General features: G+C 31.5%; 1 protein-coding gene across 1 annotated transcript; it reads right to left on the bottom strand.

The window, feature by feature from the left end:
* Positions 1-924: 924 nt before the first annotated feature.
* On the bottom strand, positions 925-11,135 carry LOC107020708 (disease resistance protein TAO1-like). Its single transcript, XM_015221168.2, has 5 exons — positions 10,540-11,135; positions 5,454-6,561; positions 4,452-4,835; positions 1,868-3,466; positions 925-1,777 (listed from the first exon to the last, which is right to left on the bottom strand). Exons 1-5 carry the CDS (start codon positions 11,025-11,027, stop codon positions 1,259-1,261), a joined length of 4,098 nt encoding a protein of 1,365 aa, XP_015076654.1. The 5' UTR covers positions 11,028-11,135; the 3' UTR covers positions 925-1,258.
* Positions 11,136-14,387: the final 3,252 nt, after the last annotated feature.

Raw genomic sequence — 14,387 nt, 5'->3', positions numbered from 1 at the left:
CATCCATTTAAATAAGATTTTTTTTCCCATATTCAAACCTTATTGGAAACTACTTGTTTTTCTCCTTTTCCTTCTAGAACTTGTATTGTTTTTTTTATTTACGATTACCATAATTAAAAAAGAACTTAAAATAATAACGTAAAAAAAGATTAAAAATGGAAAGCAAGCAAAAAAACAAAATAATAATAATAATAATAACGTAACAAAATAGAAAGTACTGTGCAATTATATATGATAAAGAATTTTATATATTACGTTCCAAACAAACTAGAATTACTCAAAAATAATGAATTTCAGTATATGTAATAAGGTCGAATATTTCCAAATTAAATTTATATTATGTTTGGTTGAAAGGCATAAATTTAACTTAGGAACAAATTTATACCTTCAACCAAATAAAATATAAATTATTAATCCCTAAATTTCATAACTTTACCCCACCTTCTAAGTGAAAAACAACTTCAAATATGAATTAGTAATATACGAAATATCTAATCTCTACGTATTTATTACCTACGTAACTCAAGTTTCTGAGTTGGAATATGAAATAAATTGCATATTAACTAGTTATAGTTGCTAATTATTACAATCAATCCATCTAAACAAAATTTTTATTCAAATTAATGTTATGGATTCTCCAATACTCAACTGACTGAGCTACTAAAATTTTCCGTCATAAAACCTCTCTTCAAAATTATTATGCATATATTTTATTGTTGTAATAACCAAAGAAAATAGATATGGGAAAAAATTATGTGCACTTTTAATGTTGCTAAATTAGTAAAATTATTTCTTTTTAAAAAACAGAGATTAAAAAGAAGTAAGACAAACAAATTGAAATGATGGAAGTACATGATGAATATGAATAACTAATTTTTACGTAATTAATTCCTACGTAACTCTAACCAGTAACCAAACGATCCCTTTTTAAGTTTTGGAGTTGGAATATGAAATAAATTGCCCCACAGCTAGTTAGAGTTACAAGTTATCACAAATTCACAATCAATCCATCTGCAACAATGTTTAAGCTTGCCAAGCCACAAACAGAGAAGAAGCATTTAATATATATATATATATATATATACACACACACAACAACAACAGCATCCGGTGTTATCTCACAAGTGAAGTCGGGGAGAGTGGTGTATACGCATACCTTATTCCTACTTTTAGAAGGTAGAGAGATTGTTTCTGATAGACGATCCACATTTATAAAGTCCAATTTCTTGGATTCACATCCACTCTCTGTATGCTGAATTCATTTCTGGGAATGAAAGAAGTTAGCAAGTTTCTTAGACACAGATTGCTGAGATTCATCAAACAAATCCTCATCATTATTATCAAAGTCATCATCATTTTCGAAAACCAAGTGCATTCCATGCTTCTTCAGTTTGAGGCCATTAAAGCGCGGATTCTCTCTAACTACAACCTGCAGTCTGTCACCTTCTTTCAACATTAACGTAAAACTGTGTTCTTGAAATCGACACAAGTATAGCTGATCTTCATCCGTATCAGGAACCCCCAACAAGTACAAAGTCTTTGTATGTTTAGGTTTAGCATCACCTGGTGTGGTAATCGTTGCTTGTATATCCACGATTGCTGGGACTTTGTGTCTGAAATTGTCCTCTACTTGTTGGTCTAGAGAGAGAACTATGCCAATGATCACTCCCTTGAGATCACGATGCTTACGAGTTGAGAAGTTAGGTACTTCATGAATAAACCAATCTGGAAGGTCATCCCCTGGAACACAGAGATACTGCATATGCCTTAGAGAATCCTGCATTCAGAGTTTTCGTTAACTAGATATAGAAATGTAAATATAATCTTGACGTCTTAGAGGGTGAGGGAGGAGCGAAGAAGAAAGAACCTTAGAAATAGTCCTTTTTATAGAAGGCAAGCACGCGTTGCAACCAACTGTATACAACCTTTTCAAAGATTTCAAGCTTTCAAGGCCAGGAATATCTGTTATCTTCTTGCAATTACTGATTTGGAGATCTTCCAAGTACTTCAAATTTGCTACGGTAGCTATCTGTTCCAACGCGGAGCAGTTTGCAGCATGTAACCATACCAAGCTTGAGGGAAGGTCAGGGAGAAATTTGAGCTTTCTGCAGTTCGAGAGAATCAAACGCTTGAGAACACGAAGTTTTTTCATGCTAGAAGGGAGGCTGCAAAAATCATTGTATCCGAGGTCAAGTTCTTCCAAAGAAGTCAACTTCTCAAAATCATCAGAAATATTCCCAGATATTTTCCAAGCATGAGCATCTAGGAATTCCAAGGATGAGAGATTCGAAAATGATTCTGGAAGAGTAACGCGTTTAGAACTTTCTCCATTTTCCATATCCAGCAGCAGTTTATCATCTCTAAGCTGTGGTGTCTTTCTCATTTTCAGTAGCTTTAAGCTTGAAAGCGTTCCAATTTGATCAGGTAATTCTGAGACAGCAGTTTCCGTCATATAGAGGTAACACAACCTCTTAAGGCTTCCAATTGAAGCCGGAAGATGTTGAAGATTCAAACAGTTGTTCAGGTTCAGCTCCCAAAGTTTTTCCAATAAACATATCTCGTCTGGCAACTCAGAAATTGATGTATTATGTAGGTCCAAAGTAGTTAAACATGACATCTTTCCAATTGAGCTAGGTAAAGATCTGATTGAAGTGCAGTACCCCAGCTCAAGAATCTCAAGGGACTCGAAGCTTCCTAACTGGAAACTTTGTTCACTAACTGAGGTCCCTTGTAGACAAAGCCTAATCAATGACGAGAAGCTATTCTTGAAATTGGGCAACTCACTAAAGGACTTGCAATTGCTGAGTGAAAGGAACTTCAATTGAGATAATGAACCAACAGAAGGTGGCAATTCTTTTATGGAGCTGTTGTCAAGATAAAGTCGTATTAATGATCTAAGATTTCCGAGGGAATCAGGAAGTGAGATGAGTCCCTTGCACATTCTCAAACTTAATTCCTCAAGATCTTTCAAATTTCCAATTGAATCAGGCAATTCCTTTAAAGCTGATCCACTAAGAGATAGAGAGCTCAGCGAACTTAGATTCCCGATAGCTGTAGGCAGCAACTTCAAAGACCAGCAATCATTTAAATTCAACATCTGAAGATTCTTCAGGCGGAAGATAGAGTTAGGTAGTTTTGTTATTGCGGTACCATCTAGAAGAAGCTCTCTCAAGGATTTCCAGCCACTCAAGTCCTCTGGTAATTTTGTTAGACTCGAGCAACCAGATAGGATAAGTACTTCAAGACGTTTCAATCCAGACACATCATCTGGAAATGCCAAAAGATTCTTACAACCCTTCATGTTTAGAAGGGTCAACATAGTCAAGTCTCCAATTGATGGATGGATCTTAACCAGTTCATTGCATTCCTCAAGAATCAGCTTCTCCAATTGAAGTCCAGATAAATCAGGGATTTCCTTAAGTTGGCGACACCTACGTAGATTCATAACTTTCAGCTGCTCTGCCATCTATCAAATGAAGATTTTCTCAGTCATTGCATAAAAGCTTGCAGAATATCCCTTTGAGATCAGTAGACAGTAAAGCCAAGAAGTTAAACATTAAGGGAAAGGAGCTGATAACGCCTAGCGAGATAAATAGATGACAAACCAACAAATGTTTCAAATTAATACAATAAAAATTGTACCTTTTCCTTGTGTGCTTCAGCTTCATAGAGCCTGAAAAATAACTAGTCATTTACTTATAACCACAAGTAGGGTACGGGAAGGGTAGAGTGTACGCACACCTTACCCCTACCTCGTGGAAAATAGGAGGGGTTGTTCCCGAAAGACCCTCAGCTCAAGTAACACATAACAAGACAATTTTGAAAAAGACAACACAGAGAAAGAACAAGGCATAGAGAGCAGAATAATTTGGTAAACAAAGCACAAGAAACAACCGGTGGCAGCAGTAATCGTAGAACAAGAAACTATAAGAATAATGCTAATACTATCTACCCACCAAATCTACCCCGTAGGGAAGTGAGACAGCCCTCAACTACCTTCTACCCTAATTGCGACCTGTATATTCTCCTAAGGTCATTTCCTCGATAAGCTGAAGTCGTGCCATGTCCTGTCTAAATCACCACTCTTCAGTACTTTTTCGGCCTACATGTACCCTTCTTTAAACTCACCTCTATCAACCTCTCACACCTCCTCACCGGGGCATCTGACAAAGTTTTATCGGCCTACCTCTACTCCTCTTTAAACCCACCTCTATCAATCTTTCACACCTTCTTATCGGAGCATCTAACAAAGCTTTTTCCTCCTACCTCTACCCCTCTTTACCTGACAAAGCTTGTGAATCTACAAATCATCTATGGATGATTAAAGGGACATGTAGTATTTCTAATTAATTACCAGCAAACAAAGTTGTCTAAAAGGAGACATGTAGTTCTTCCTACTTACCATCAAACAAAATTGTAAAGAAGGAGATTGGTTGAACTATTTCACTTACCTTGTTCTGGTATAAATTCCACTTTTTCTTGATCCAGACCTGTGTGATCATGCTCTCCGATATATCAAGAACTGCAATCTTTCGGGACAACAAATCTGGAGGAATAACTTCCAAAGTGCAACCTTTCCACTGCAGCCACTTCAGGTCAGCAGGTAATAGCTTGAAATCTCCAACCAATTTAACATGATTGATTTGGAGGAGTCTCAGTTTGACCATGCACTGAAAAGCTCTAGTGTGAAATGTTGAACCATTTGCCGTCCTACCTAGCCCAATATACTTTTCAAGTACTTTCTTCAAAATCAAACAGATCCAGGATACTTCCTTAGAATTCTGATCTTGATTCCTCTCAAAGTGAAACACAATACCCTCAATGTTACTTGTGTCCTTGAATTTATCAAAAAAATAAAAAAATCAAGAGGAGAAGCTAGAAGACAACTCACAAAAGTTAAAAGCTTAATTAAATAATGAGTGAATAAGCCAGGTGAACTGCAAAATGCTTCTTGGTTTCTATTTGAAGGTATCTTTGGCTGCAATTTGTTACATTATACTAAATTAACAAATAGTAATACACGTAGTATTTTGTAAAAGAAAATATTTTAACTCCTATTACTAAAAGATATACAATTGGCAATACTTTTTCAAAAGCATACCACAACTAGCTCACTAGATAAAAAGAGGAAATTATGCAGTAAACAGATTTTATACAAATAGATGTTCAAGTATTTGAACTGTGTGTAGATTAAGAACCTAGAAAAAGATAGTGAATTACCTGCTACAATCAACTAAATCACACTGATAATATAATTTTTTACAAAAAAAAATATGTTGAAACTTGTGACCGGGCAAGCAACACGAGCCAGTAGAATACTTGTTTAGCCGTTTAACCATCATGTAGTAAACAGGAATCTCTCCAAATTTCATCTCAATGAACAAGTAGGTACTAACTTCAAGTTAAACAATACTGCAAATGCAAAAGGTGTCAACTAGATCTTAAAACCATACCTTGTAGTTATTTAGGACAGTCATAATATCATCGTGATTCCACAATCTACTACGCTTATCAACATCTCCAGAATTCTCACGTTGTACGATTTGTCTTCCCATGTCTTTGAGCTGATCATGCATCCACAAAACATTTCCATCAACTATTTTAAGAAGCGATTTTGCTGTGAGTGCTGTTATTGCAGTTTCAGCGGCAAAACCACAACCCTTAAATATTGCAATTGCATCTTCCCTTTCAAGCCTTGTATTAAGAAGAAGACATGCTAAGTCAAGAAAGATGCACCTTTCTTGTTCATCTAGAGCACCAAAACTTATTTCTAAGATATCTTGAAGTTCACCTGGACGGATCTGTCTAAACTTTTGCACTACATCTTCCCACTCCTTCAATCCTTTCTTATAGAACAATGAAGATCCAAAAATTTCCAAAGCCAGAGGTAATCCCCCACTAAGTGTTACAAATTCATTAGCAAGATCCAAAAACTTCTTCGGAGGCTGCTCTTTTCCAAATGCATGATAACTTAGTAACTTAAGTGAATCAGACAAGTAGAGCACTTTTACCTCAAAAGTGTCATTTACAATACTTGGATCTAAGACATTTTGATCTCTAGTGGTGACAATGATTCTGCTTCCTTGGCAAAACTGGTCTCTACCACCAATCAATTCACGAAGTTGGTTTGCATCATCCACATCATCTAGGAAAATAGCAACTCGCTCATTATTCGCAGATTCATTTATCAATCGGATACCTTTAGCAGTACCGTCTATGATTGGCGAAGCGCCTGAGTTAAGATCACAAATGAGTTTGCTTTGAAGAGTGACTAAACCATTTTGTTGCCTTGCAGTTCCTTTAACATCTGAAATAAAGCTACGTTTCTTGAAATCAACAACAAGCTGATTGTACAAAGCCTTGGCAAGAGTGGTCTTGCCCACTCCTCCCATTCCGTATAATCCTACAACTTTCACACCATTTGCTTTAACGTCCAGTAGCCTGAGCAATCGATCAAGACGAGAATGAAGTCCTACGGGGTATTTAGCCACACCTATAGGTGTATTATCAAGTTTCCCCAGAACTTTCTTGACTAGAGATTGGATTAAATCTGCTTCTTCCCTGGCACAAATATGACAACAATGAAATCAGATGAGCAAGTTTTCAGCCCCACATTCAAGTATAGATTCATAATCATTTACAGGGTTTCTTTTACACAAGAATAAAAAAGGCAATATAAATTCAATTTAATTCTTTGTATGAACTTCTTTGATCCTCAAAATATCTAGAAATTTTTTTCCTCCAACATAGTCCACCAAATGCAGGCTAATTCTTCCATCATTTCTTCCGAACAGAACAGTTCGAACTTCTCTTAGAATAGTTTCCCGTGTGAAATGATGAATAGACAGAGGTGGATTCAGGATTTCTATAACATGGGTGCACCACTAAAAAACGGAGAATTGATCCATGTTCCTCCAAGTAAATAGCTCAAAACTTATGATTCAACAAGTGCACCACTTAGCCTTTTTGGAGCATGAGAGTCATAAGATAACATTTGATCAACTCCTAATTTGGTAGAGATACCATGAGTTCACGTGCACCACCATTAAATTAGGTAAGCTATAAATCCACTCATTTTCATAGGATTTATATATAGGTACTATAAAGTATAAAGGATTGATTATATATTGCAACTCATCACTACATCACATAAGGTTTTTGCTCAGGTTTTCCACTTAGCTTTATAAAACTCTACTTTGTATGGAACCTATCTTTTCGGAGTGAAGGATTGTGACTAACACCCTCAATCAGTGGTGGAGTCAAAATTTTGTATCAAAAAGTACTACCCTCGGTCAAGGGTAACTCCGCCTCTACGCCCAACTATACCACACCAACACCTCATAAATCATTTGTTACCTTTGGCATAACCTAGCTCATACCAACCATATTGTCTCAACCTACTCCTTCATCACACACACACCATCATCCTAGAACAGACCCAACTTACACAACTTCTAAGGGGTCGTTTGCTATTGATATTAGAGAAAATAATGCATGTATTAGTGTTATTATAAATTTTTTGTTTGGTACAACTTTTTAACTATGTATAAACAATACAAAAATATCATTAGTCATACATTCTACTTTGGTATTACCATATATACAATTAGTACATAACAAATCATGATATTAACAATACAACAGTTTTTAATAGATGCACAAGTATGATTTAAACACAATTGTCCCTAAAAGTATACAAAACTAAAGGAATATGGAGGAATTTTTTGTGAAAAATATTTTCTTTTAGAAATTATTGAATGCATAATGGCAACATAACTAATCTTTACCTTATTAATCACTAATATACTCTATAATTTTTTTTTATAATCCCATCATAACTAATATGCTCTATTAAACATTTTTTATAGACTCTACTAAACGACCTTTAATGTAGTATAGTTCAACTTACTAGTTATAATAACAAAACTAATGAAACAGTTTTTTCAGATTATTAATCCATATAATTAGTCATTTTCGGCAACTAAGGGAAATGTATTTTTCAGTCAATTAGTTTACAAATATGGTCGAAGTATACATTATTTATACACTTTGTAAATATATTTAGTATAAATAGTATATACCTTATCTATATAATAATGTATATATATTTGGTAAATTAGATGATCCAATGGTATTTCTAATTAATACAATTATTAACAATTATTTCATGGCTCGAACTTGTAACGCAAGTATACATATCTAGAAATATGTATGTGCTACCCAAATTCTTGTCGTGGCCTAAACTTCTATCGGTAGTTTTTTAATTTTATTTTTGAAACACAAGAGTTAATTTGAATAAAACAAATCGAACTGAACCGAATTTTAGTATTTATTTATTTTCCATCAATACATGGGTTTTGCTATGAACCTATAGGTTTACAACCATACCAAATAATTAGCATACATAAAAGTAAGTGATTTTTTTTAATCAACATGTCATCTAATTAATTATAATAAATGTGATTGGATTTCTCTTCTTCTTCTTCTTCTTTTTTTTTTTTTTTTTGTAGTATCTCCATGTTTGGCAATGAAATTGTTATAGCCGATGTTCTGTTTAAAAAGGGCAGAATCAAAGTATAGGGGTTGTTTTCTATATTCATATATATAAAAAATCGAGAAAAATAAATTAATGAACAAACCAAACATACTTAGTAGTATATATACATTTAAATATTATTAGAACATATAAAAATTATTGAGTGAACATACATAAAAGTGAAGCTTTAATTATACACAGTAAAGTAACCCCAAAAATAAATGACATGGGTAGTATAAGTTTACGATAATATTCTCCATTTTTGTTGTATACAATATCAAATTTAATTGAATCGAATGAAAAGGAAGAAAAAGTGAAATTATTGAATCAACACGAAAAGTATCTAATATTGATGAAAATTAACCTAAAAATCAATCAATATAGTATTATGTGCTCCTATTTGTGTGATACATTTTAAATTTCGAGATTTAAACAAGTCAATCTCTGATTATAAATTTTTCATGTATCTTTTAAATATCTTTTTACGTAATTTACAAATATATAAATCTCATTTTAAGAAATTTGAAGATTACTGGAGCAAATTCCCGATCGAACTTAAATTATTTGACTCTCAAAAAATAAAACGTGTTACGAATATAAATTTCTTGAAATAATTAATTGATTGAATCATTCCTATAGTTCGATGCCTAAAAACAGCTAGGTTAGGACTTAGAATTATTCCCTCTGCAACAACTAATATGACATGGTTGAAATTTCAAGAGTTAATCAAGTTTTTTTTAATCAAAATTTCTTTATATGTTTTTAAAAATAATTTAAACTAATTATCGTGATTTTTATAATATTTTAACGTAAATTTTAGATATAAAAATTTTATTTTTAAAAACTTTTATATCTGAATTCACCATCAAAATTTAAAACTTTGAATCTCAAAATTCTAACTAAATCGCGTAAAATTTTCCGAAGGTGTCTTTTGATTACCATGAAAGGATAAGAACTTGACCATCAATAACAAACAAAGCAGAATTTGATGATTGTGAAAGGAGATAGGCTATTAAATTAATTCGAATTTAAAATTTAAATTTTATGAATTTAATTTTTAATAATTTTTTAAATTAATTAACTTATTCTATTTCTAAAGTTATGGATCGATAGTAAATGTACATGTATTAATTACTTATGATAACGTATATATATTATATTATGAAAGGGAGTTGGATTAGCTTATATAAATTAGAGGTGCGCATTTAATTTTTTGGTTTGATTTTGCACTATTCGATTTGAATTTAAATTTTTGGTTTTGTAAAAGTATAATTCAATCCGATCAAAATAAATTGATTTGGTTTGGTTTTGCTCTATTCGAACTTTTCTTGATTTGGTTATTCGGTTATATCAATAATTAATAACATAACCAAAGTATAATATAGAATTCCTTAAATATACTTTCTAATATAAATCATAAGAAAAACTTAACCCATGATACTTAAAAGTTACCTATTATATAAGATGTTCAATTATAAAATATAATATAATCATCGTGAATGGCGATAATCAAAAATGGACAAAAGTGATTAACTCCAGCTTAGTTCATAGCCTATATATATATATAAAATTTAGTTTTTTCGATTTTTATTTTTTAAAAAGCGAAATCAAACCAGCAAAAAACCAACCCAAATGAAAATTTTGTTTCATTTGATTTGATTATTTGATTTAACTCGAGTAGTGCACACCCTAATATACACTAATCCAATCAACTTTTAAACATTTTTAGATTAACTTATCTATTTTTTAAGTTTTATACCGTATCTCCTATCATTCTGTCGTCATGATAAAAATTTTAAGTAATAAATATTTGATGATAATTTATATACAAAACTCGAACATATTTATCCTGTGGTGGAATCGCCTTACAAGGAAGGATTTAACTCTATTCACCTACTTAATTTTTTTATATTTTAAATTCTTTATTGAAAATTTTATCTCTGCTACTGTAATTTATTCGAAAAAACTAAAATAGGGATGAAATTGAAGTGTACTGTACGTACCAGAACCTAGAATCCCAACCGGAGGTATTAGCAGCTTTCGTCAAAGCATCTCTCCACCGTGAAACCTTCTCCGGCGCCGCCTCCAGCAAAATCTCATGCTCGTTAAAATGCTCCGCAAACGTACCCTTCTGTTTCCGCACATTCGACGGGTCAACTTCATAGAAAACCGGCAACAATAGCTTCTTACAGTCCCAGATCTTCGCTAGTTCTTCGAGGCACCATTTCGATTCAGCATAGTTCTCCGAAATCACAGCGATCGAAGCCGCTGAATCCTCAATCGCAGCTACTAGCTTCTTCGAGATCTCTTCACCGGGATCCAGATCTTCGTTGTCGATGAACGTCCGTACGCCGTTCCGTACGAGTTCATTGTAGAGTTTCCCAGTGAAACCATGACGAGTGTCTTCTCCTCTGAAACTCAGAAATATATCCCATCGGAATCTGTGCCCTGAGGTCATGGACCACGCCTCCTCCTCCTCCTCGTCCGCCATAGCCGGAAATTCCCCTTTTTCGTTTCAGCTCAGTACTGGAACTTGTATGTATGTTTATATATAGTACGGTTTACGGTTACGGACCTGTCAGCGGGAAAATCATGAATGGTTCATAAAGTTTTTGGCATAATAATGCGTATTTTAATTTAGCTTCAGTTAGCATATATACGAATAATACATATATTAAACGAAAAAAATAAACGTAATTTATCATATAAAATATCATGTAGTATAAAATTACGTTGAAAGTCAGCTAAAATCAAATTAAATGCATAAGTATAATCAACTAGTGCATATAAAAAAAAATTCCAACATTATGTGCAATGTTTCCCTAATATTGTTCGTAGACATCTCTAGAATTTCTCAAACAAAAAAAAATATATATATAATGTATTACTTATATATTAAAAACGAACATGCACATATAAATATATATTATATATATACATCAAACAAATTATGAGAATTTTTGCTAAACTATTCTTTTTTTAGGGTTTATTTATTATGATTAGTGTGTAAATCTTCGAACTTAAATATAGTTGGAATTAACTTTACCAAATGGTTCTCATCGCCTCGTTGGTACCTCTAGCTACGAAATTTATCGATAATTTAATTTATTATTAATTTATATTAAATAATATAGTGACTAATATAATTTGATGTGAAATTTTATCTATCGTTAATTTTTTATTTGTTTTTATAGTAATGATAGTTTGTATCCGTTAAATAATTATCATATAATCATTTCATTCTCATTATGTCACTAATAATCTTTGAAATTCATTTTTCAATAGTCCATTTGTACTATGATATAGGTGTAAAATTTGGAAATTTAATAAAACAACTTGTGACCATTTTAAATAATGAATGTCAACGGTTAATTATTAAGTATATCACAATAATGAAATGAGAATAAAGGACAATACACGTTACAAGAAGTATGATTTATTTAAACTAGTTACCTACTCCCTCCGTTCAAAATTGTTTGTCATGTTACGCTTATCGAAAGTCAATTTAACTAATTTTCAAAAGATAAATTAAATCACATTAATTCGATATTTTAAAACAAAAAAATTATATATTCTAAAACTATATGAAAAGTACTACAAATACAACTTTTGACAATATTAATATGATGAAAAAATTCATCTTAAAATGTTAATCAAAGTTTTTATAGTTTGACTCTAAAAATAGAAATCATGACAAATAATATCGAACGGAGAGAGTAATAATTAATATCAAATATGATAATTCAACGAAATAAATATGAAAATAACAGACAGTACCTATCTCCGAATAATTTAATTACTTGTAAATTGGAATTCACATTTATTTATTGGATATGGTAATTGAAACGATAGTTTGAAAAAATATAACATTACACGCCAACTATATTCATCGTACAAATAAAAAAAATTAAAATATTACTATAAAATTCCAAAATTAAATCGTCAACCTTGTTGAATCGATCAAGTTATTTAGTAAATTTTTAAAATTTGTGGTCCCTTCTTAAAGAATCTTACTTACCAATTAACTCTAATTAAAACATAGTACTAGCAAAAAAAAATTAAAACAATTTTAAAAGTCAGTAATGTCAATTTCCCCCACAATTAATAATTAATTTTTGTTGTTGATGTTTAGCTATTTGTATTTTATTTATTTATATGTCACGTCTCTAAACATTTGACATGGTTTATTAAACACCATCTGTAATTATTTTTAGGAAATTGTTTATATTTTTCATCCTTTTTTCTCCTATAAAATAAATAAATTTGACAGACGTTCAACATAATTTTATTAGTCATTACTTTTCTCTATTTTTTAACTGAAAAAACTTCATTTCCTTAAGCATATAATTAAAATTGATGAATATTTTTGTTTAAATATATACATCGGTATTTATAAAAAAAAATTGTATATTAATCAACTTCTCATCGAATAATTTATTCATAAATCGAAATTGACATTTATTTATTGGACAAAGTAGTTGAAGTGAAAGTTCGAAAAAGTCTACTATTTCACCCAATAAAATATATTAGATTCCAAATTTAAATCATCAACTTGGTTGAATAGATCAACTTCTGATAAAATTGTGGTACCTTCTCAGAAAATCTTACTCACTAATTAACTCCAATTAGCAGTATAATATAAGTAAAATAATTTTTAAAAGTCAGTTATGTCAATTTTCCACTCAATTGATAATTATTTTTTTTTATGTTGATAATTAGTTGTTTGTATGTGATTTTTATTAATAGTATATGTCATGTTCCTGTACTAGGAGGCCCCAAGATTTGACATGGGGTTTTAGTACATCGTGTGAGTCATTATCTTCTGTCTCGTAGGTAGAAAATACTTTTTTAGTAGTCTTTCAATTTATTAAGAAAAAAAATAATTTTAAATAGTATAGTAAAAAAATAACGAAAATAAAGAAATCATGACAAAACATACTATAGACAATGGTAAATAATTCTAAATGATAATCACAATAAGATAAAATAATAATCAAAATATTGTGAAACAAGAAGATGTTAGTAGTCCAAAAGTTTCACCCATGGCTTACATACACTTATTAAAAAGGAAATGTTTTTTACTAAAACATTTATATTATATTATATCGTATAAAATTAAAATTATATTTTAAAAAATCGCCTTAATTTGATAAGATATTGGTAGAGCATTTTCTAAGATTTATGGTCAAGCTTATTATATCGAACTTTGAACACCCCTAGTTTGAGCATGAAGAATTGAATATCTTCCAAAAAAACGTGGTAACCCTAAAATAATTTTTTTCAACGTAAATTCAAATTAATCGAGTCTCAAAATAGATGTTAAGCATTCACGACAAACCTAAAAGTAAAAGGAAAAATAAATTAATTATAAAAACATTTCTATTATATTACTAATTTTCCATATAAAATGAATTAATTACATATTGTCTCACTAAATTGATAATTTCATGTCAAATTTCAAATAAGATATACCTAGATGTATATGTTTACGCCACAACATAAACTCTAAAACACAAATACACAGGGAGTGAAGGGAGCGAGAGACGAGAGAAGCGCATGAGACAGGAGAGGGAGGCGAGCAAGAGAGGTGATATATTCAGATAGGTAATACATATATATAGGATACCAGATACATTGTAGATACATTCCAAAAATACATATACATAGGAAGAGAGATAAGCGAGATGCGAGTAACAAAGTCAATACATCTCAAATACATGTGAATCATACTAGATACGTGTATCTAAGATATTAGATACTTTCGAAAATACATATACATAGAGAGAAAGGTAAGCGAGATAAAAGAGAGACGGACGAAGGAGATAGTGTATCTCGCAAACATGGATACAAT

Source organism: Solanum pennellii, chromosome 5 (genome assembly GCF_001406875.1).
Source record: "Solanum pennellii chromosome 5, SPENNV200".
Taxonomy (NCBI): domain Eukaryota; kingdom Viridiplantae; phylum Streptophyta; class Magnoliopsida; order Solanales; family Solanaceae; genus Solanum; species Solanum pennellii.
The sequence above is the reverse complement of the archived record's forward strand: the minus strand, read 5'-3'. Positions and strand labels throughout refer to the sequence as shown.